Source organism: Ambystoma mexicanum, chromosome 4q (genome assembly GCF_040938575.1).
Source record: "Ambystoma mexicanum isolate Mex_15411 chromosome 4q, UKY_AmexF1_1, whole genome shotgun sequence".
Lineage (NCBI taxonomy): Eukaryota > Metazoa > Chordata > Amphibia > Caudata > Ambystomatidae > Ambystoma > Ambystoma mexicanum.
The window spans coordinates 393,380,195-393,405,451 of record NC_090928.1 but is presented as its reverse complement, the minus strand read 5'-3'; the positions used below and the strand labels follow the sequence as shown (position 1 = coordinate 393,405,451).

Below are 25,257 nucleotides of genomic sequence, written 5' to 3'. Positions count from 1 at the left end.
CTGAGTCTGTCCTCCTCCAGGTTGGCTTCCCCAGGAGGTGGACCGCTGAAAAGTGAATGTTGTTTGACAGTGCCCACTCCCAGATGTCTAACAAAAGCCTGCAGAGAAGCGGGGACCTGGTACCGCCCTGCATGTTGATGTAGTACATGCAGGTGGAGCTGTCTGTCTGGATGCAGACAAATGTGTGGCTGATCATGGGGAGAAAGGCCAAGAGAGCAAGCTAGATGGTCATGATCTCGGGCCAGTTGCTGTGCTCCAGCTGCTCCTGATGAGAACAGATTCCATGGACACTGTGGTTATCCAGAGTAGCCCCCCATCCCTCTAGGGACGAGTCTGTGGTCATGGTGACCTGCTGTAAATGCTGCCGGAATGGCCTTTCTACCAGCAAGTTGGTGTCTGAACCCCACCAGACTAGGTTCTGGTGGAGATGCTGTGATATGCTGACTGGCTCTGGCTGAGAACCCTTCTCCTGATTCCAGGAAGCAGAGCAATGAAGCTGCAGCCTCATCTTGAGTCTTGTATGCGGTACAGCGAGGAGACATGACACCATTATCTCCAGCAGGTGCTGGTACCACCAGGCTGAGGTTACAGTTCTGCTGGGGAAATGCCTCAGAGTTTTTGATTGCTGCAATGGAAAGATGCTCTCTGAGTGGGCAGTAGATGTGATTTTTTGAGAATGATCAAAAATCCCAGATCGTATAGGGTATGCATGAGAGCAGTAGCCGTGTGACTTACCGTTTCCGGAGAATCCGCCCCGACTAGCCAGTCGTCCAGGTATGGATAAATGTGGTGGCCTTGTGCCCTGAGTAGAGATGCCACCACGTCCAAATAGTAGAACTCTGTATTGAAAGTGAAAATCCATGATCCTGAACTGCAGGAAGGATCTATGGGGTTCCCAAAACGAGCCCCCCCCCGCCACAACATCTCTGAAATGAAGGCTGGGATAACCATCTTGAACTTTTGGAGGGGAAAGGAAAGGTTCAAGGAAGAAAGGTCCAACACAACTCTCAGGCCAGCCTGGTTCTTTTTGTGTATGGTGAAAAATCCAGGAATAGAAGCCCCTGACTCGCTGAGAAGCTGGGACTTCCTCTACTGCCTGGCTCGCTGTGAACGAGAGGATTTCCGCCAACAGAGTTGCTGTCCCAATCTGCGGGAGCGGAGGGGAGGAAGGAGGAAACTGAGGAATCGGTAGCTGGAAGCTCATGGACAATACTGAGAGGATCCACAAACCTTATCCGCCAGCAGTGTACATGAAGGGCAAGCCTGCCCCCCACCGAAGACTCGTAGATCTGGATGGACCTGTCACAACTTCTTTCCATCTGAGACTGGTGCTGAGGAGGAGGACTGGAAAAAACCCTTGTGCTGCCTGTGCTTGTGTTGGCTCAGAGACCTGTCAAGTTGCCTCAAGCACCTCTCCTGGAAGCCCCTGAATCCTCCAAAGGACCAACCCATGTCTGAGCGCTGGTGAGCCTGGCTGTAGGTCTTGGGTGTTGACTTAGTTATGATAGACAAGGATTTAGCTGTCTGGGAGCTATTCTTTTTCTGGTCTAGTTCCTCGTCTGGTGTAGAGTGGACAGGTCTCGCCCTTCAAAGGCAGGTCAAGGATGTACTCCTGCACATCTGGGTTAAATTTTGTTGCCCTGAGGCAAGCCGTCATCCTCATGTCTGTGGCAATACATATGGTTCTGCCTAAGTTGTCAATGTGGGTCCCCACAGATTCCATTATATCCTGGGCCACGATCTTGGTTTCTGCCAACCCTGCCTTGAACATTGCCTGGCTGTGTGCAGGTAGCTCCGGAAGGAAGTCTGATCTCCTGCCACAATTTCTGATTAACAGCTGGCAAAATGGCATCAGCGTTGGCCTGACGCAGGTGGAGCATGGCATTTGAGTAGATCTTTTTACCAAGCGACTTTAAAAGCTTTTCCTCCTTGCCCAGGAGCGCCGAAGTGGATGCAGCGGAGGAAGACTGCGGTTTGGAGTACAGCGATGCCGCTGCTATAACAGAGGCATGCAGGAGGGGGCACACTGACAATAAGAGGGAGTCCCCTTCCGTCTGCCTGTATTTAGTGTCTAGGTGCTCATTAGTGGGCTGGGAGGAGTGTGGTTTGACCCAGCCCTTTTTGGCTAGGGATTCCACATCCTTCTGGAGAGGTATGCCAGTTCTCGTTGCCGGACTAATTGTGAGTACTTCGGCCAGGACCTCCGCCTTGGGTTGCTCCGCCTTGGGCTGAGGTATGCCTAGATACTCATCTAGACCCCCCAGCCTCTCATGGAATGCTTTAGCCGACTATGGAGTGTCCGGATCTTCCTCCTCGTCCGTGTCCCCAGTTGTGTCCTGCAGATGTGGGGGTGCAGGAGGAGTGCTGGGTGTGGGCATCTGTGGCATGCTGACTGGCAGTGCCAGGGGCTGCTGAGGGGGCTGAGCTGCCTTGATTGGCATGGAAGCCAAGGGATGAGCCCCAGCGGGAGCTTGGGGCTGTACTGGAGAAAGCATGTCCCTGATTACATCCCTGACGATGGTACCCATCTGTGGTGATATCATCAGGGTAAGGCACTTCTTAAAGAACCTATCCAATCAAGCAGGAGGGGCACCAAATGGTGTATGGGCTCCTGAGGGCATAGGGACCAGACCCTGAGGCTGCAGTGTCCTGAGTGGGACCTGTCTTGCAAGACTGGGGATGCGTACCTTCCCTGTGAAGTGCAGGGATAGAACGTGGAATAGGTAACAGGTGTCGTCCAATCCCATCGGGATGCCCGCTCCCCTGCCTGACCTCTGTGTGGGGTGAGCCGCCATTTTGTTTTGCCCGGTGGCCATATTGTTCTGCTCCGCGCCACGTGCCTGAGACGTGGTGATTGCTGAGCTGGGTCCAGTCTCCACCTGTATGCTGAAGAGCGAAGATTGGGACCTTCCCTGCACCTCAGGTCGAGACCTGGGAGGCGGAGTGCCCTCGGCCATGGTGCCGGTAGTGCTGCGTACAGTCGCCCATTCAGACACTAATCCGGTACTAGGGCAAAGCCCCTCAGGATTAAGCCAGGTAATATAGCCATGAGGCCCCCTCAGTGGTAGGACCGGTAGGATCTTGCAACCCCTTGGCGCGCTAGGCTGGTAACTGAAGTAGCCTCAGTCTTCTTGCTGGTTTTAGGACCTGGTTGGTCCCTCCTGTTAGGCAGAATTATATGCAGTACCCTTTGGGAACACCACACACAATTAAGACTACACGTGACAGTACAATTTCACCTTTGGTAAAAGCCTGTACTACACAGTTATAGTGGTAGCAGTAGCAGAGCAGCCAGACTCATCTCAAGAGTAAGTGAGCAGTATCAAAATAGTTACACAAAGGACAGAAATTACTATGATTCAGGCAAACACTGACTCAAGGATTCTAAGTAAAAGAATATATATTTATTTACTCAACAGTTGTATAACATTTCACTATTATAAGCAAGTGAAAGAATCACAATAATAAATACACCACACCCCTTCCCTTAAATTCCAGACAAGTTAAGCTCACAAAATGAAGTGGGAGCAAAATGGCACTCCAGCAATTTATAAGGGAGGGAAATTCAATGTTATTAGAAATTAAATCAAACCAACAGGTAAGTACTCAGGGCAATTGAACAAGAGGAACTTGACTTAAGGCCAAAGTCAAAGGGTCAAAAGTCTTTTGCTCAAGATCACACAGTTCAGGGTAGTTCGCGGTAAAGTTCGTGGCACAGATTCCGGACGAGGTTGGTTGATAGAAAAGTTAGTTCAAAGAGAAGAGAAGGACAAGCCCTCGGATTGGAGAAAGATTTCAAACACTTTCAAAGCAGGTGAACGAAACGGACAACTGGATTTTTTACAGTACCTTAAAACGGAGAGGGAGCTGTAGCTGAGGCGGACGTTCCCGGCGGTTCCTGCAGGCTCACGGTTCCTGAAGCGACTGTCGGACTGACACGAAGTAGGAAGACTGGAGGGTCCAGCGCCACCCAGCGAAGAAGCCAGCAGCAGAGCAAAACAACGAATAAAAGGTGCGCTCCTTAAAACCCAAGCAGGGTCCGACCTTCCTGGCTATCAGGCCCACTGTAGCTCTGTACAGCGAATTCGACCAGAGGAGGGTTCCTGGCTTGCAGTTTGGGCAAACTGGTTGGTCCCACGTGCTCAAGGGAAGAAGTTTCCTGGAGGATCTTCTCTGTCATCGGATTCTGAAGATTCGGATCTGCAGCAGGGCTTCACCGGGCAGTTCAGTCGTTGTAGGGGTCCTCTTCTGCCAGCTCCTCATTGGTTCTTGCGTTCCAGTGGCGACTCTGCCTTTCCAGTCCCAGAGACCTGCTTTTCATGCAGTTTTCCCCCCATTCATACAGCCTGGCTGTCAATCACACAGCAGGGTGGCTGTCCTGGCAAGGACAGTCCCCTCAGCCAACCAAACAGGAGTGCGACTTGAGTTACCAAGGGAACCCATGGCAGGGGTCTGAAGATCCCTCCCTCACATCCTGCCTACCTAGACTTTCAGGCACCTTAAGGAGGGCTTCTGTGTAGAAGCCAGCGAAAGGAATCATCCCCGGCTTGGTGCGCAGATAAAAAACACCAACGAAAAGAAATGGCGAATAAACCCAGCGGGAGCCAAAATAAAATGTATTTGGTCAAGCAGGTTTATGTTCGAGGCTAATATAATAGCCTAATACTTTACCATTTTTATATAAGATAATCGCGGTAGAAAAGTTGGGGTAGATGCCACTGCCACCAGCCAAGTCTAGATGTAAAGGGAGCGAAACAAGGCTCCAAAAGAGACAGACAAAATGGGATAAGAATTAACCCTTTCCAGTACTCCATGTAAAATGGGGTGTACTGGGTCTGTAGTTTAAAGTGACTAAAGTAAAGTTAATGGCAACTTTACCTTTTCTGGGGGGACTGTAGTCAGCCACAGAAAAATGGAGTTAGTGGGAAGTCTAAAAGACATCCCTGTGTCACTGCACTGATGGTGCTATGTGACACACATGAAAATATGAGGGCATGGAGTAGGTGAGGCTCCAGTGCTCAAGATCACACAAAAAGTGAACACACACAGCAAAACACATGTAAGAGTGGGAAAAAGGCTCACACTCTTAACAGGTGAAAAAAAAGAATCCTAGAAATCCAGCAAAGCTGCTGAGGGACTCATTAGGTAAGGGAAATCAGCCATTTATGAGAATTCTCCCTAACACTTCCCGCTTGAGCGCTTCACAGAAGGAGTCGCGCCCTTACAGGGTCCAGAGGAGAACAGAGCACCTGCCTTGGGCCTGGTCTTCCTCTTCACGTATGCTTTGAGGTGCCCTGGAGGTGACCTTTCGAAGAGCTCTCTCCACCTGGCCAACCAATTCTTCCGAGTGTGCGGGGTCAGGGCGTTGCACGCGGTACAGCCGTCCCAGCCGTGGTCTGGGCCAAGGCACCGGAGGCAGAGTGCGTGAGGGTCGGACGTAGGGAAGGGACCCTCGCAGGCTGGATACCTGCTGAAACCCACCGCTGTCGACATGCACCGGGGAGGAGCGTGGCACCAGAGGACAGAGCAGTACCTGCCAATTAGAAGAGAAAAAGGAAAAATATTAACTTTTCCTGGGAAGAGCGTGTGGAATTACAAGGCCGGAGCCCTAGTGAAAGCGGTCCGTTCCCGTCAACGTGAAAAAGAGGAATGAGGAGTGGCTTCGGTGGGCAGAGTCAGGGGAGCGCATGCTCCCAGGTCTGCACCCCTGCGCGCATCTAAATTTAAAGGAGGGAATGATTTTTTTTCTGGTGAAAAAGTTCGTTTCCCGTCCCTAGAGAGGGACACCCATACAGTATGGAGGAAAGGGGACAGAACGTACAAGTGCATACTGACATTGCTTCCGTACTTTCGGCACAAGGTAATGCTGAACTTCCCCGAAACACAACAGCTGACAACGCAACATGAGAAGAAAGGAATGATCAATCATGAATGGAGAGAGGGAAATCCTACACAATGGTGATTCTCTGATGACAACGTCCTGGGGGGCAGAGCTAGCATTGGCATGCAAAGACCAAGACATAGAAGAGAGACACCAGGAGGCCAGCATCGAGAAGTGCAATATCACTGAGGCAATAACGGGAGAAATCCTGTAGTACCTGGTGGTGTGACCACGCTGTAGCCGTGGTGGGCCTGGGGCACGCGCACAAACGCTGAGACCAGGGAGCGACGGAGGAACCAATCCTCCGTTTCGAGTGTGAGAACAAAAGAAAGCACCAAAGCGGGCAGAATAAGGAAACCAAACGCTTACCTGATGGAGGCACTGAGAAGAGCAAGGATCAGCAACGTCCTCCCAGAGACGCTACCCCGATGGAGCACACCCAAAGGCGGTGAAGGTGCCAGGTTTGCCCCGGGAGGAGTGAGGCGAAAGGGGAAAGAAAAAGCCAGTGGAGTAAAACCATGTATGGGTCAATCCAACCCAATGAGACAGTATACCCGAGAGGGTTACAGGACCCCTATAAATCAGAGTATTGGGCATTGGCAAAGGCTCAAGAGACATCCCAAAGAGCTAAGAAAGTCAGAGGGTCAGAGGTGACCAGAGAGCCCTGTCAAGATAAATGGAAAGTTGCAAGCAATTTGCGAAAGGGAACCTGGAGGGTTCACATTCAACCAAGCCAAGAGGAAAAATACCTTTGTATACAATTTGAACAAGAAAATGAGCAACCCAACTGGAGGAGTCGGATTAAGGGAAGCAGCCCTCCATTTAAAGAACTTGAGACTTTTACTTCCTTTAAAGACTTACATTGTTTCTTGAGGAACCCAGAGAAAGAATGACAAACATTTCTTTGATGAACGGTGAAAACAGTGTGACACATCAACTCAGGAAGAAATCCTGGAAACATCAGTTTACAACTGGTATAAAGAAGTGTGGCGGGTCATAAGGACGTGGACTCTGGTTTTCCATCTCACAAAGTTTTATTAAACTGTTGAAAGACAGATGAATATGTCATCCATGGCCCTGCCTCTAGATCGTAGAAATGAGAGAAGCATATCAGTCCAGACAACTTCCCCTCCAACGCCATAATGCAGACACAAAAGGCGTTATTCACTAAGACGATCCCATCAGCCTTACCCCGGAATGATCGAGGAAGCGATGAGCTTACAAGATTTGGCATAAATGACCATGCTGTAGCTAAAGAAAAACGAAATCAAGTGATGTCATCCCACTTCTGATACATGTAGATGCACGAGACACAAAGCAGATATACAATCATCGCGAAGCATTAGGTCAACCTGCATTTATACATGAAGATTATACATTGCACACAATAGACACTAAAAACATACTTGAATATATCCCCTGTAACGCAAGATGCACAAGAACACACATAATGCCTGCAGAAACACAACAGTAATAAACAGACAACTTAGAAAAAATGGACGGCGCTGCCATGCTTAATTGAATGGGAGAGATAGAAGGTGCATTGAAGCTGCAGGAAAAGAAATGTCGCTGAATTAGCTCAAAAGCACAGAGATGAATAAACCGAACAGTAGCTGCACAGTGTTCCAAGGTGATTGAAGAAAAGGGAGGCTTGGTCTGGCACTGTGGCGCGCATGAGATAAACAGTTCCCAAGCATAAGACATATTTCTCTTAGATTAAATAAAGAAGCAAACCGACTTCAAGGGCAAGCTGCTTTTAATTAAAACTAATACTGAGAAATAGTTCTAACAAGTCTATTGGTGAGGGGGATAGCTCAGGTGCAACACATTTGTCTTGGAAGCAAGACAACGCAGGCCAACACAGGTTTGAATCCCGATCTCGTGCGTAGAAACCAATCTCTGGTATTAAGCGCTTTATAAAAAAACTATTATGATCATTCATTAGCTTCAAACAGAGAAACCAAGACCTTCACTCCCTCTGAATTCTCAGAATTAAAGATATAAGATAGAACCCATTTCAAAGCTGAAGCCCTGGCTCGTGGCATAGGAAATCAGAGATGGTGGCTTATAATTGGGAAAGGCGGCACCTGGATGTCAATCCCCCTACCATAAAATGTTGGTCATGTGCTGATGACCTGCCAAGTAATCAAGGTTGGCTAAGGCAATGCCAACTAATCACTGCTCTCAAATGGTGTTTTGCAAGAGTTGCCTGAATAAAGGCGACGGTGTAAAGATGACACACAGCTACCATTATCAATTTAGAGGTGGTCCCAGGTGGAGCAATCAGATAGAGTAAAACCAATCAGAATAACGACTCCCATAAATTACATACGTATAACGATACGACTAACCCAATTCCACCTTCCTGTATGTTTTATTAGCCCAGATGACATCAGAAGTGATGTATTTTCCCCTTTTAAACCGCTGTTTTGTATCATGCAATTAGATAGCTTTGAGACTTATGTGCTTACTGCTGCCCCTGTTTTACAATTGCTAAATGTAACAGGCCTTTGTAATTTACTCTGACTCTTCCGTTTCTGGGTCCGGGATTTCCCATCCTACCTGGTCTGTTTAGGGCTGAGATTTTTCTGCCCCTCTATCACAAAATAAAAGAATAAATGCCTATCTTTCCATATAATATGGGGTTTCCCTACCTAAGAAAACTAGACGTCAGTCGTCAGTGCAAGTCCAAACAGAATCTGCCCATCATCCAAACTAACCTGTCCTAACCCTAACACTTGTATTTATTTATTTATTTATTTGCATTTGTTGAGCGCACAGCAGACCGAAGACATCGTGGCGCTAGTTACAGTGTTGCTTACACTTAGTACGGACATGAATACCTAAAAACAGAAGAATGACTCCCTTCTCCTGACAAATGATTCTCATTCACTTCTTCAAATGTCAATACTGGATCTTGACTGGGATGAGTATGAGCATTCCAGTAATGATTCTCTGTCCCTCTCTTGGGTCTCCCGTTTTCCCCGTTAACTGCAGTGTTCATGGATAACATCCCTGTGTATATTATTCGGGTGAGACCGTCTGTCCAGTTTGCAAGGTTGGCATCTCATGATTCTTCTGCTGCTTTTTCTACGTGTTGCTGCACAAACGGTTTCTTTGTTATCCCGGCTGTGCTAGGTTACGCGTTGGCACTAGCAGAGTGGTATCAGTGTTGTTCAAGGGACCTCTTGTCCACCACAGCTCTGTTGTGGCCATGACAACCCCCTCTGTACTCCGAGTAAGGACACCTCATGTCCACGTTGGCTTCTCTCCTCTCTCTGGTTTCCCCGACGCAGCAGGTCTCCTTTTGCAGTTTGCTTCTTCTCTGCCACAGGACGAAGCGTATCCAGCCCTGTCTCTGTGTAACCTAGTGAGCTGTTCCGTAACTCGCAGGCTTCCTCTCTCATTCTCCAGTCTGCCCCCCTCTCCTTTACTACATAGCCGTGGGACTTTCCGGGCGCAGTCTCATATTCCTTTTTTTCCTGTTTGTTTTGTCTTCTCGCCTACTCTAAAGGTCCTCTCTCCACATCTCAATAAACAGTGATTTTTCTTTTAAAGGAGTAATCACAGTTTGCTGATGGCAATAACACATTTTCTTCATACATTTCTTTACTGGGTGCATTTAAAGAGGTACTGTTGGGAGGTGTTTTAGGGAGTTACTCACAATAATGCAAGTCCTTGTCCACAAAGGGGGGAGAGTGGGTATTGAGGTTCCACTTGCCTCAACCCCTATGGAGGGTGTTGAAGAGTGGGTTCACCTCCCTAGCCTTACAGAGTGGGCCTCTCCCTTGGGGAAAAGTGACAAATTCCCATGATTCGTCACAGAGGCCTGAGCAGAGGGCAAAGCACTCTGATTTATATGTTGTTATATTATGTTACTTGGCATCTATATAGCGCGCTATATATCATTGGTATGACCTCAAAGCACTGGTAGGTTGAACGCCCTCGGGAACTGTAGTTCTGGTCAGTAGAGAAAGATAGAGTCATAGGGTACGTGGGTGCATCAGATATGTGTGCAGCTGATGTAATTGCCGGGTGGTAGCTTCATCCTAGCGTTAGGTTTGGTGCTGGAGATACCAGTTGGATGTGTTCAGACTGGTGGGTGGACACCCAGACTGGGCTCTGGCTGCGTTAGGCCTGAAGGATGCATATGTGAGAGACTAGGCCGAAATGTGCTCGGCTAGCTGTGTTTTATTAGGGTGATGAGGTATTCATGGGTTAGTATTCGTATGTGAAAAGCTAGGCCAAATTAATCAGGGGTATAGCTGTGTTCTAGTTGAATGATGGTGAATAGGAGAAAGTAAGCATAGTGATGTGATATGATGGTTATCTTTAAATGGCCCGAGACCAGGCACGTGAACAGGATGGCAGGGAACATAGTGACATACAGACATATGTATATATTGTTTTCCCTTAAAGTGGTAAGGCCAGGTAGGTGCTAGGTTTTAGACTGAGGACTCATTTTATTTCGACTAAATACACCCTTGGTTTAGTAGATAAGAAGGGCGATAGGGACAGATAGGCGTTTTTCTTTTGAGTTAAATAAATACCCTTGAAGTGATGTCTTTGAGTCTGACTCCTCCTCCTGGTTCACCACAAGATAAACACTGGATATTTCAAGAAGAGCACCTGAAAGTAATCTCCAATTATCATTGCATTGCAACATACAGTTATATGTGATCTTATCGACCACAATTACAAAGTGGTAAATGTCATGGTGGACAAAACACAGAAAAACACCCAATTTTTTTTTTTTTAATTTGGGGCCTCCCCCACCCAAGACCCCCTTTCATACACTCTTTTAAAGCCACCCAAACCCCAACCTGACCCATTTTAACCCTTTATATATTTATTTAAACTTTTCGGTGTTATTGTCCACTCTGTTATGTACCACTCTGTTTTGTTTCCGATAAAATTACTGGATACCCAACAATACTCAATACACTTCAGCTTGCCATTTGTATATGGCCCATGGTTGGATTTCTGCTCAAGGACTGAATGGAGAAACTTTACATACTGTATAAAAACATCAGATTTGGACTTCTATACATCACAGGAGAGGTTATTCTTTTCAAACTGTTGCATGGCTAAAAGCAACATCTTTTCTTGTGCCTTCCACTACCCGAGTTTGCCCTTTTCTCATTTAGGGACTCTAGCAACTGTTCAGAGAAGGACAAATAGAAGAACAAGTTACTTATCTTAGCTGGTAACGTTATTTCGATGGGATGTTCCTCCGACGTATTCCACATCTTTGACAGTAATTACCACAGCTGTGCTGCTTTGGAAAACTTTCGGTGTAGGCGTCCTGCGTTGATGACGTCTATACGCTGTCCCTCGAGGGCCTCTTGTTTTTTCCCCCGAACATGTGGCACCAATCTCCTACCAGTATGACTACAGAAAGCCGGTAGGGAGGGTACGATGTGGAATACGTCAGAGGAACATCCCATCGAAAGAACGTTACCAGGTAAGATAAGTAATTTGTTCTTCAAAGGGATTGTGTCCTCCAACGTATTCCACATCTTTGACAGACTCCCAAAGCAGTACCAATGTATGGAGGTGGGAAAATAATTTACAAATGCATCAATTTAGGATGCCCAATCAAATTGCAGAATAGAGGACTGCCTTACCAAAGGCCAAATCCTGCCCATGGATAGAGTCCAAGCAATAATGTTTCACAAAAGTATGGACAGAGGCCCATGTGGCTGCTTTGCCAATATTGCGAATCAGAACACCCCCCTGTAGTGCAGTGGAGGCAGCCATACCCCTAGCAGAATGAGCCCATAAGCCTACTAGAGGGTCCTTTCCTGCCAAACGGTAACACTCAGAGATCGTCAAAATGATCCATCTAGCTATGGTCTGCTTGGAAACAGCCTGACCTAAACGCCTTCCAGCACAACCAATAAAGAGCTGATCGTCCACTCTGACCCAGGAAATCCGTGAGAGATAGAAACTCAAAGCTCTCCTAGGGTCCAACCTATGGAGCCTCTCCTCTTCCTTACCAGGATGTGTAGGAGGATAGAATGCCGGAAGAATTACCTTCTGGCTCAGATGGAATTCCAACACAACCTTAGGAAGCAAAGAAGGCCGCACCCCAAGGACAACCCTGTCCTTATGCAACACAGTGAAGGGTGGTTTGGCGGAAAGTGCCTGCAACTCACTCACTCAGCGTGCGGAAGTAACGCAACTAAACATTTAAAGGACAAAAGTCGCAACAGACGAGAATGTAAAGGCTCAAACGGAGCTCCCATTAGAAACTTTAAAACCAAATTCAAATCCCATCCCGGCACTTGGAAAGGCGACGGTGGAAACACATTAGTTAGCCCTTTTAGAAACTGATATCAAAGGGATTTTAAAATAAGAACATTGCTTAGACAAGCACTTAAATATGGACAGCACAGCCAGGTAACCCTTAATGGTACCCACTTGCAGGCTATTGTGGGCTAAAGAAAGCAAAAAAGACAAAACCAAAAGGAATGGAACATTGGAAAGAATCTGCATTCTGTACTCTGCACCCGTCGCAGAACTTTCTACAATGGTACAGAGTTTTCATTGCGGGCCTTCTGGCCAAACGCAACACCTCCATCACGTCCTCCGGGAGGTCCCAATCCTTGTACCTCAACCTTTCAGATACCAAGCGTGAAGGCTGAGGGACTTGACCTCTGAATGGAGAACCTGACCCCCCCTACCGTGAGAGCAGATTGTCTCGGTAGGGAAGACGACGTGGAGGGCAGATGGACATGTCAAGAAGGTCCGGGTATCACGTTCTCCTGGCCCATGCCTGAGCAATGAGGATCATCCGGGAACCGAACCTCTGTAACCTCCGCAACTCCTGCGGAATGACAGGGACTGGTGGAAACACGAACAGCAGTGGGAAGGACCACTCCACTACGAACGCGTCCCCCAAGGCTCCTCTTGGAGGAAATTCCTGCGAGCAGAATCTTTCGCACTTCCGGTTGACACTGGTGGGGAAGAGATACACTTGCGGGTTTCCCCAAAGGGCGAAGATCTCCAACAGAACTTCCTGAGCCAGCTCCCTCTCGTGAGAGACCGTGCTTTGCCTGCTCAGAGCATCCGCCGCCGCATTTACGTCTCCGGCCAGATGAACTGCCGAGATCGAAATGTCCTGCTGAACGGCCCAGAACCAGTGCTGCATCGCCTCCCTGCACAATGGGAGTGACCCTGCCCCCCCCTTTTTGTTGAGGTAGTGCATGGCCACTGTATTGTCCGTCATCCTCAGGACATTCTTCCCCCGCACAGACGGAAGAAAAGCCTTCAGGGCTAGCCTGACAGCCCGCAGCTCTAACAGATTGATGTGGAGTCTGGACTCCGACGGAGACCAACGACCGCTGGCTGTCAACTCGGCATGAGCTCCCCAACCCGTGAGGGATGCGTCCGTCACGATCGTGATCTCCGACCACGGTTGCCAAAACAGAGCACCCTTCATCAGATTGCCTTCGACGGCCCACCACAGATGATCCTGTGTGACCGAGGGCGGAATCTGAACGGGATCCGACATCCTGCCGGAGAACTGTGACCACAGCATCTTTAGAGCACACTGCAGAGATCTCATCCGCAGCCTGGCCTCTGGCACCAGGAAAATGCAGGATGCCATGAGGCCGAGCAACTTCAAGAACTCGAACGCCGGGAGACTCTGGGCACGTTGAAATGTGTCCACCATCTGCAGAATGTGATGAGCCCTCACCTGGCGGGGCAAACACAACCCCAGGGATGTGTCGAGCACTGCTTCGATGTACTGGAGCCGCTAGGTAGTTGTCACATGGGACTTCTTTAAATTGAGGGAGAAGCCCAGCTTGTGAAGGGAGCGGCAGGTGACAGACAGATGATCCAGGGCTTACTCGGGAGAACGTGCCCTGATTAACCAATCGTCCAGGTAGGGGTAGATGTGAATCCCCCCTTTCCTGAGATACGCTGCCACCACCACCATCAGCTTGGTGAAGACCCTCGGGATGGAGGTGAATCCGAACGGCAGGACCCGAAACTGAAAATGCGAGTCGCCAACCGCAAACCTCAGGTACATCCTGTGCTTTGGATGAATCAGCACATGAAAGTAAGCATCCTTGAGGTATAGAGACACCAACCAATCTTGTAGTTGAAGGGCCTGGAAGACTTGAGAAAGAGTTACCATCTTGAACTTGTCCTTCCTGAGGAGCTTGTTCAGCCCACGCAAGTCCATGATGGGTCTCTGTTAGGCAGAAACCTGTGAAGTTCCCTTAGGGACCACTGCAAAAGGTTTAAGACTACAGGTGTTGGCAGTAAACCCAATTGGTAGCAGTCTGTACCACCCAGATTTACCTGGTAGCTGTGGCTGAGCAGCCAGACTTCTCTCAAAAAGAGCTAGACAGTATATAGAGTATACAAGATAGGTCCCAAAATACAGTAGCACAAGCAAACACTGACCAGAGCTTTGGTATCAAGTATATAATTATTTATTTAAAGACACACTTAGAAACACTCTAGCACTATTATTGTAAGCAAGTTCAAAAACACAGTCACTATTAATATATATATACCCCTTATTCCTTATTAGACAAGTCTTAGTTAACACCACTTATTTCCAGACAGAGGTGAGCGCTTAACTAAAGATGGCACTCCAATAAGTTAAGAAAAAGGGGGGGGGGCAGAAATTAGAAACAGCACACAACACAATACTTTAGAAGCACTCCGCAAGGTAGGAAAGTCAAAGTCTACGTGTGAGCAAAATGTTCAGAGGCCAGGCTCCCTCTTAGAGAGAACAGAGGCCCAATGCGCCCAAGATCACACAGTTTAAAAGGTTTGAAAAGTCTTGCAGAGAGTTTAAAAAGGAATCAGTTCAGCTCAGAAAAGTTCAATTAGCCAGCCTAGGGCCAACCCAAGTGGTAAATTGAGGATTTAAGAGACACCCCCCACACAGACCGTTGCGAGGGAGGCCAGGCGGACACAGTACCTTGAAAGTGGAGAGAATCCTCCAGCGGGGGCAGTTGTTCCTGGCAGCGGGTGCAAGTCCAGAGGAAGAGATGGTCTCGACGTGGAGGAAAGCTGAAGGTTGTTGCACTGCCAGGGAAGAAACCAGCCGTGGAGTTCTCTGGTTTAAAAGGTACTACCCTTTTATTCGCGGTAGTGGAAAACCATGGTATCCCGGTTGCCGGGGTGCTTGGCACAAGCAGGGCGGCCACGAGATGATCCGGGAAGGCGAAAAGGCGGGCAAACTGGTTATCCCCACCAGTCAAAGGAAGAAGACTCTTCGGGATGAAGATCTCCTCTGTCGTTGGAAGAAGTGGTGAGTCGGTTCAGCAGGGCTCCACCAGTGGTGTCGTCGTTGCAGGTCGGCTCAGCTTCTCCCTCTTTGGATTCTTTGGTCCTGTGGCGACGTCTGAAATCCCAGTCCCCAAAGCCCTGCTTTTATGCAGAAAACCCCCATTCATCAGTCCTAGCTGTCACTCAGACATGCAAAGTGGTGAGCCGGCGGCTCACCACTGGGCCAATCACACAAGAGTGCAACTTGAGTTACCGAGGCAACTCAGTCCAGGGTGCCTAAACCCCCTCCCACACCCCCTGTGGTACCCAGGCAGAGTGGCACCACTTTTGGAGGCTTCTGTGGAGAAGCCCGCCAAAAAGTGGAACAAAGGGCTTGACTTGGGTTGGAGTCACAGAAGCGAACACAAACGCCATTTTGGAACCAAGTTCTGGCAAAAAATACCAACCGGTGAATTAATATTAAATAAATAAACCAGCGGTATGTTTGAGGCTATGTTAAAAATTATTAGCCTCGAACAATGGGAAAATCCCATAGGAATATATTTGTGGTTGAATATAAAAAGTAGTATCCACTGCCACCAGCTAAAACTCGCTCAGGGGGACTGGACAGTGCCCCCCTCGAACAACAGACTCAGGGGCAATCGAATTGCCCCTCCCAGTACTCCCACAATATGATGGTTTGTACTGGTTCTGTTCACAATTTCGGATTAGTAAAGTCAATGGTGACTTTACATGCCCTGGGAGACAGTCAGTCAGTCCTAGGGTACGGAGTCTATTTTTGGGGGTCACTATGACACCCCGGTGTTATGGCACGGAGGGTGCGGTGTAACACACATACCAAAAACACATGAAGCCCTATGGGATAAAAGACCCCATAGCCCATAAAACACATTCCAAAGTCAAAGGATATCTCAAATCAAGTCTATGAGTGGGAGAAAAAGAGTCTCACTCTTAGCAGGAGAAAAAAATAAACCACAAAAATCCAGCAAAGCTGCTGGGGGACTCACTAGGTTTGGGAAATTGACCTTTAACAGAGAATTCTCCCTAACAGTCTCAATCCCCCGTCTTTTTTCGGGATAAAAAAATAAGGGGAATACCATCCCTTGTTCCTCTCCACTACAGGCACCAGTTCTATGGCGCCTTTCTCCAGCAGGGATAGGATTTCTTGCGCAAGGAGCGGATCTGGACCTTTCAAAGAGAGCTTCCCCGGGGGATTGTCGTGAGGCCTCTGCCGAAAGGGGAGACAGTAGCCGTGGGTTATGATCTCCAAAACCCACACATCTGAAGTAATGGCACGCCATTCTCCAAGATGCTGTGCCAGTCTGCCCCCAACCGGCAAACCATGGGACATGGCCTCATGACTGAGCGGACGCGGCAGTGCATGATGGCAAAGAGGCAACTGCCTGAGCGGCTTTGGCACCTCGAGTACCTTGCTTTCCATCTCTGGTACTCCTACGGTGGCCCGTTTGACTGGCAGCTCCTCTCGATCTACCAAAGGAAGAGTAGTACCGATAGGAACCTCCGCTCCATTGCTGTCCCCTAGGACGAAAAGTCAGAGGTTGTCGTACTGCAGCGCTCAAAGACTTTGCTGCAGCTTTGGAGGTCTGCAACCTCTCGTCAGCTTTGCTGCCAAAAAGATGGACACCATCAAAGGGCATGTTGAGAAGCCGGGATTGCACATCCGGAGCAAACCCCGACTTCCGCAACCACGCAAACCTGAGTATCATGGTGCTCGCAGCCATGGCCCGGCTGACACAGTCTGCCATGTCCAGAACCGACTGAACGGATTCACACACGGCATCCTTGCCGTCTTGCACAAGGGCTAGAAAACCATCATGTTCCTCCCCTTCGGGAATATGCTCAGCCGCCAACGATACACAATTCCACAGAGTGTGAATGAATCTTGCCAGGGCACATACAGAGTTGGCTGCCTTTAAGGCCATACCCCCAGAAGAAAATACCTTCTTCGCCCAACCATCAAAGCGCTTTTCGTCCCTATCCGGAGGGAAAGTAGGGTACGCAGCCTGCTTTGCTGGGGCCGTAGCTGCCGGCACCACCAAACTCTCCAGAGTAGGGTGCGTTGACAAGTAGCATGGGGTCACCACTGGCTTGGCGGTATTTTTTCGGAAGCGACTTATTCACTGCCGGGAGACTCTCCGGAGCAGTCCAAGCCACTGACACCCTTCTTTGCAACGCCATATGAAATGGAAACACCGGGTCAGTGGGTGGACCTTGATCCAGGATGTCTGTCAGATCATCCTGAAGAAAATCAGCAGATGGAGCAGACCACCCCAAATATTCAGTCACCCTCGACATGAGGCACCTATACGATGAGTCAGCATGTGTACCAGGCTCGGGCCTGCCAAACTCCACCTCCGGAGAGGTATCAAGACCACTGCCGTCATGTAAGGATTGACAAAGGTCTTCCAGTTGGCTATGACCAGACAACAGGTCATCAGGAACCTCAGGAGGCACAACCCCCCTCCTCATCAGACCCTTCCTCCACCTCTGAAATATACTCCAAGGTTTGGAACAAATCCACCCTGGGAGGAGGAACAGATTAGGGCTCAAAAACAGGCCTCTCAGACTTGCTGAGAGCCTTTATTGGAACTTCCACAGCCCTCTGTGGCACCTGCGGTAAATTCTCCACAAAAGGCGTCGAGGGCGCTGATGGAATCGGCGTCGACGTCGACCGAGGCGCCGATGACTTCGACAACGGCTTCGAGACCGGCGCCCCGAGCATGTCCTTCGACGGCCTCGGCGCCGATGGCGTCGACGACTTCTTCGAAGCTGGAGCTTCAAGAGAGTCCCTCGATGGACATGGCGTCGATGCCTTCTTAGAAGGCCTCACAGGCTCCAACGGTCTAGACGGCATTTAGGACCGGGACCTGGACCTGGCACGGCTATGGCAATCACCCTTGTCCGATCCGGACCTCGACGGCTCCCGATGATCGCACTGACTACCCGAGCCCAAAGGCGCGTGAGTGGTGGCTCTAGCTCGTTCCGAAATCGCCATCTGCTGGCGGAATGCATCCCATTCAGCTGGCGACGAGTGTTTCATAGGACAAGTTACCCGCCGTCTGGTGGAGTCCTCTGACAAGGACGGGGAAGGCGACTGGTGACGGCACTTCCGTGAATGCCTCAAAGAGGCAGAGGAATGGCAGGACCCACTCCGAGAACAAGACCCCCTGGACTTACACTGACGTGGAGAGTCGACCCTCGAATCGTCGGTCGAAAGACCAGTAGATTTCAATTTACGGGTTTTAGAAACCCTACCTACTGACAACAACTTCTTCCGCGCCCGCAAGGCCTGCTAAGTTAGGAACTGGCAGTCGTGGCATGGCTTTCACAGAGGCACCAGAGGCAAACGTTGTGCGGGTCCGTAATGGACATTTTGGAACCGCAGTCCCGACACTTTTTGAAGCCAGACTTCGGAGTAGAAGAAGAAGACATCTTGAATTTTCAAGTCAGAAGAACCGAGGCGCGCCGAGATTCCGAAGCGAACAAGTTTGTGGAAAAAACGGAACTGAGGCTACAGGCATTGTGCGCCCCTAGATATAACATCCGGTGACATTGACCATCGACGGAGGCACTCGAGGGACAGCGTATGAACGTCATCAACGCAGGACACCGAAAAAGTTTTCCGCAGCAGCACAGCTGTGGTAATTACTGTCAAAGATGTGGAATACGTCGGAGGACACAATCCCTTCAAAATGCATGTACTAAAATGTACTTTAATTGAAAGAACCTGGTGTTAATTTTAGCAAACAGTGTCAAAAACAGGAGCTGGTGTGTGGGGGAGAGGAGGAACTGCTCTGTGCTTCCAGTGTGGCAGCTAGTCCTATCCCGATCCGCAATGAAGCTAGCATTAAGTCACCTGCATAAAATGCCTCTGCAAGGAGAGATAGCCTTCCCTTTTATGTACCACCCTGTCAAAACCGTTTTGGCCTGAAGAAGTGTAAAACGCGCTGCCCCCCCCCCCCCGGCCCTTAAAATCTTAGGTAGATAACTACTGGAAGATTGCGATGTGTTTTGGGCATATTCTTGCGTTAAAAAGAACAGTCTTTGAAAGGTTTGATGTACATTTCAGAAAAGCTCAAGCAACAACATCGGCTCTATTGAGGGGTGCACCATCCCTGCACACTTTTCAGGTTGCTTCGAGGCTCTTAGGTTCAAGCTTTTTCCTTAGCTTTTTTATGTATTCTATGCTTGAATTGGATGGGTTTTTTTCAGCGTGAAGTTATGTTGTAATTGTGCTTCCTAAGCACCCTCCCTGCCCCCAACCACCTGTTCGATTTTTCACTGCTTTGGGAATCTTTCAGCCGATGGCCATTATTGGCCTAACTCGAAAAAAGACGAAGAGCAATCTTCATAGTGAGAGAAGAATGAGCAACTTGTCTTTGATGGTGGAAACTGATTCTTTCCACAGAGCCACTGTTGTCTTACCTCTCCCCTGCTGGGATGTTTTTATTCTGAGGAACACTATTTTTTTCTTGTTTTTTTGAGGCGTTTAGTTTGTTGCTCCCTACCGTCATTGTATTTTGGAAATTAAGTCAGAGCTGAGGTGTGAGGCATGGTCTGCTCCTTCCTATTGATAGGCATTACTGGTACTGCAGAGACGGAAACAAATTGGTTGGATGCTCCCTGCTGATTGTTTTAAAAGTCCATTCTACATCTAAAGTCATACTTTCATAAGATGATACATCTGCATAAACAGGCAACCCACAGATACAAACTTTACTGAAGATAAGTAACTCGCTCATCTAATTTACTCGGCTTTATATGACCAGAGTGTGGTGTGACTTTGGAAAAAATGTCCTTCCAGGTTCTTGACAGAATGCTTCACTTTGCTATTGATCTTCCAAGAGGGAGCCATTGGGTATCAGAAAGAATTTAAAAAATGTCCAATCATGTCCTTTCATCACACTGATTTCCTAATCATTCTTATCCCTGCATACACGAACAATGCTTTATTTTCTTTGTCAGTCTTTTGGTTCCCATCTTCCTGAGGGACCTTGATGGGAACAATGCACTTTAAGCGTCCTTTTTAAATTAATTGTTTATTTTCATATACCTGTGCCACATCCCAAATGTACCCAAGCTTCTTCTGACTTATTACAGATCTGTTGAACTGTATATGAAATGATTGAAGGGTCTTACAAATGCTTTGCAAAATCTACTAGTCCGCTGGCATGTTTGAGGAGATTTGATGAAGACCGAGTACCAATTGCATGGAACCGGACCTTGCTGCCGAGTATTGGGATGTTTGAAACGTTGTATTTGAAATGTGTTGCAAACAAAGTTTGTTTGCAATAAATGGCAAATACAAGTTTCACTGTGCATGGCTCGCCTTTGGGTGTCAGCATTGCACCAAATATGAAGTATACTTTATATACATGCACCATTTTACAGAAAGCACAGGTCAATTTTTTGTTACCTGCCACCATGAAGCGAGTGAATTTGTCTTAGATCGACCATGTAAACTAAGGAACTCACTGCATAGGTCTAGTGGGATTTCTAAGAAGTTGCTAGGCCTGTAACAGGTTTCCAGTGTTCTGCTCTACAATGCTGGGGGTGTAGCGGCTGTCAGAATGTGCTCATGAAAGGAGGACAACAGAGGAATCACTGAAGCAAGAGTTGCTGGACAACGAAGAGTTGCAGGACATGACTAGTTGCTTAAACTGAGTGTTGTGAAAGGTTTACAGTCCAATGGAGGCACAGCTCAGACAGCGAAAGACAAGTGTTGGATTTTAATTGATGTATGCAAACCCTTTGTCAGGTACCTACATTTACTTGTTTTATTCGTGTGAAGCTTAGTTACAGGGCAGGATCTTTGAAAGTTGCAGATTACAGATGCTGTGTTCTGCAATCTGTGGCGTCCCTCTATGAATCACAAGAGGAGCAATTCCACAAGTGGGAGCCGAGCAGCGTGGGAGGGAGGAGGTCTCCACAAGAGGTGAGGAATCAGACTATAGTTTACGGCAAACTAGGTATCTCTGCAGGACTCAAAGGATGTAGGGAGACTTTTGCTCCACCATTAGTGCTAAAGCCACTGGTGATGGGCCTTGGTGAGTAGTAGGGGAAGGTAACTGAAATAATGTATGCAGTGATTCCTTATGAAGTGTGGTGAAGAGCACACTACTGGGTTACACTAGGGCTATACCTGGGCATTTGCGACAGCTGAAAGGGTTGCGGCTAGTTCTAGCAAAGAGACACATTGCAATGGTGTGAGGCAAGAAGCCCCCGACACTAAAGGGGAGTAGGATGCGAGATATAGCATATTGCCATGAGATTGAGTGGACTACAGAGGCATGATAGTAGCAATTGCCAGGCCCAAGGACACTTGCGGCCAATATTCAAATGATCTGATAGCCAGATAAACTGACGCCGCAGGAACATGAAGTGGAGGACATTGATAGACATGGGGCTGTATGCGTTTGGAAAGGTGGGACCTGCTTGAGATGAGTAAAGCTCTGTTATGTGTATTAGGAGCTCTAGCGACAACCTTGGATATTAGATCCTGTAAGGAGGAAATTACGGTTCAATGCTATGAAAATGCTGTTTTTTGTGTCATGTTCATTTTTAAAATGCAATAAAGAGAAATTACAAAAAAGTGTGGCGAAGAGCTTAACAGCACGTTCTTGGAGGGGCCTAGGGTGCATGGACTGACAGTATACGCATTGCTCTGTGTTCTGATTGGCTTCCAGACACCAAAAGCAGTGTTTGAGAGGGTAGACACAGACCTTGGTTTCCCACACAATTTACAAGACTTCGAGTCAGAGGTTTTGGGGGGATGACATGACAGCTGAACAATTTCTTGAAGCAGTGGTGCATTCACACAGCAGCGCGCAGAGCATGTGGAAAGGGGAACTAAAGTACTAAGGTCATGAGGTACAGGCAGCTCAACATATACTATCCATGATGTCACATTCTGAGTGATGGGTGCCAATAACGCTGAGCGCAGCAGCAGCGCACCTATAAATGGATACAAATAATGGTAAGGCGAGTCGGATGCCAGGAGGATATAAGAATATTACCGGAGATAAATCATTTGTTCTTTTGTGCTCTGAAAGTAGCACTTCCAAAAACGATGTGCAGCCATTTAACAAATCATTGACTGGATGGGAACATGGTCAATAGAGTGACTCAAAACTGATTGTAGCCATTTAAAATAGGAACAAAATATAAATGTCAAATAAGAGCCAATCAACAAAATGGTATGAAAATGAAATAATAGCAATGTGATGCTGCACAATAACATTCATTAAACTATAACATTGCCTTTTTCTTTACGGAAAGCACAAACTAAAGTTACTCCCAACTTCTTTACCTGAAATTGTTGCAGCCAAGTACCACACCAACAATATTCTTCCCAATATCGTGAACATCTCCTTTTACAGTTGCAAGCACTATTGTTCCATGGTAAGGATCCTAGAAGGTGAAAAACAAAAGCATGTGTTTAAATTACTGAATTTCTGTAGTACTGATGTAATTGTCCAGGAGGCAAGTCATCCTTTGGATTTGAAGGTATTCAGACTAAACAGCCAGATTGCCCAACTGTCCCTGAAGGATAAGATTGAAAAATGCTACAAGTCTTTGCGAAATGGCAAGAGGGAAAATACTCTTAAAGACAAGTTAAGAATGGAGTGCAGAGAATTCAATTGTGCAACTATCAAATCCACTGTGGCAACATCTCCTGCCTATTTTGGGGGTTTTCTTTCCGGCAGAGCAAAGGGGCCAGGAAGCTCCCCACGCTATAGGATGATGGGCCAGGGAGCCGTATGGGGAGGATTCCAGGTTACACTCAATGGACCCTCATCCCAAGCCAGGTCGACCACAGGAGGCAGGATCACCCTTCCTGTAATAAGGACTGCTCTGTTGGATGGGTACTTAATAGCACCCAGGATCCTGGATGTGAGGGATCCAGTATCCCCCACAGGGGCCCTGCAGCAATTGCTCAGGAGGATTTGATCGAACCACACAAGCATACAACTGGGAAGCATAGATCATCTCGAAGAATGGAAATCAGACTCTCCCAAAAGGTCAGTCTTCTCAATTCCACTGAAACTGGGAACAATGTAGCCAAAAAACTGAGGAATGCGGTGCCACAGAACCAGCAGCACCTGTATCCTTCGCTCACCACGTAGGTGAAAACATCCAATCTTAATATAGAGAGAGACCCGAGGTCGGAAGGAAGACTTGACAGCCAGGCCAGCCACCCATTCAGAAATCCATTGCACATGCCCTTCACTCTCATACAGCTAAGCATAGTAAGACGAAGGTCTTACATCAGAATTGAAAGCTATACTCAGGGGTGTGGCCCACCAGTTAATCCCTACACCATCTGCCCGATGACACACGTCAGATCCCTTAACCCAGACATGGGCTGGAAGGCAGGGCCAGGCTCTAGTAGAAAAAGAGGAATACCCAAGGGGAAAGTCAAGGCAATTCTAACTGACAGCCAACCCCCATTGCAGCCAACAAACCCAAATCTCCTTTCACCAAAGAAAAGCTTGAAGGCCTAAAAGGTACTATAAAAAGCACTGTGTTTAAGTCTGTTGGTGAAGGGTTAAGATTAGGAGCTGGAGACGAGAGCGTATTAATGGGCAGAGCGAGGAGGGAGCAGGAGTCTGTTCGGGGCCCAGAGGACTGGACAAGAAGTTCAGGACACTGGGCAACACCAGAGAGCTGTATGGCAGACCATGGAGCTAAAATCAAGGAGTCCAGAGAGATTGAGCAAGAAGCCAGGAGGGGGAAGAGTGTCGGACAAAAAGGGAGCAACTAGAATTGGAACACACCAAGTAAGGACTCCAATACAATCCTAACTTCCTTGACGAGTACTCCAAGACCTAGGCCGTACAGGTTGAACGTAAAAATCAAAATCAAGGTATTCCAGAATAAAGTGAAGAACAATTGCAACAAATTAAAATTATTCCTTATAGTACAGCACGTTACAGATTATACTTACCTAGATCTCAGAAGAAGTGCATCTTGGAGTTATAAACAAGCAATAAAAGCACTACAAGAACAAGTGTTCTGTACATTTTACCCCATCAAGAAGCAAATATATTTCAATTCACCTGCAAAAGTAATGATAAAGCTTTTTGACAACACCACTTATTCTAACTTACTTTATGGGAGTGAGGTGAGGGGTCCAGCACTAAAAGAAAAGTATTGTGACAAATCCAGGGAATTAGTCCCTTCTCCTCCCCATAGGGGAGCCACCTGCTTTGAGGCTAGGAAGGTGAGCTAGCTACGCAAAACACTTGCTTGGGGGATTGGGCAAAGGGGATCTCACTGGGGGTGCCCACCGGCCCTTTAGGAGACAAACTCGCAAGTGAAAAAAGATATAATTTCTCATATGTCACCAATATCCCAAATGGTTGTTGCATATATGGGAACTGTGAGATAGGCATGGTATCAAGAGATGACACAGACAAATAGATAAGATTTGGAAAACCTTTATTTTTGATGGTCAGGATGGAAAAATACCTATCCTGCCCTAACTTTACGGTGGGAATGCTCCCTAAGGAAAAGAAAACGAAGGGAAGTCTATGTATGTCAGTCAAAAGTAAACTACTGTCTTTCCAAGATGGCCGCCAGTTTGAGAGCACCATAATCGATACTTTCCTGAACCTCGGGACCAAAAGCAACTTCTCAGTGAGCTAAAATACCTTCCCCAGGCGATTGACACTGCTGAGGAGATCGAGTAGGCAGAGATCAATACTTCCCTCCCCCTGAAGAAAGTGCGACGTCCGAAATTGAGGGATTCTGGCAAGGTGATGCGCGGAAGGGAACGCCCCAGAACATGGTGTTAGCATGAGAAGAGACCAGAGGACTTGCGTCCGAGTTCCAGCCCGAGGCGGGAAGAGCGAAGAAGAAAGAAGTGAAGGGAGAGCAGTTGGCGAGCCAGCGATACCGTAAGAGATGGAAGATCAGAGGGAGATGCCTTGCAGGCTGCCTCCCTCGGCCGGCCTACACCGGAGAAGACATTGCTGTACGCGGAGGAGGGCTAGGAGGAGCAGGAAGTCATTCAGAAGCCGCAGAGGAGGAAGGCGGAAGAACAGTTCCCCGGCAGAGAGCTGAGGACTATCCAGCCCGGCCCACAGAAGCCGGGGGTG

The 25,257-nt window shown here is 48.0% G+C and overlaps 1 protein-coding gene across 1 annotated transcript in view; it reads right to left on the bottom strand.

Moving 5' to 3' along the window:
• The window catches only part of MTR (5-methyltetrahydrofolate-homocysteine methyltransferase), a 1,960,411-nt gene that overhangs the window by 671,088 nt on the left and 1,264,066 nt on the right, over positions 1–25,257 (bottom strand). Inside the window, exon 22 of the mRNA XM_069607970.1 lies at positions 22,467–22,567. Coding sequence (XP_069464071.1) covers positions 22,467–22,567 — 101 coding nt within the window. The remainder of the gene's footprint in view (positions 1–22,466; positions 22,568–25,257) is intronic.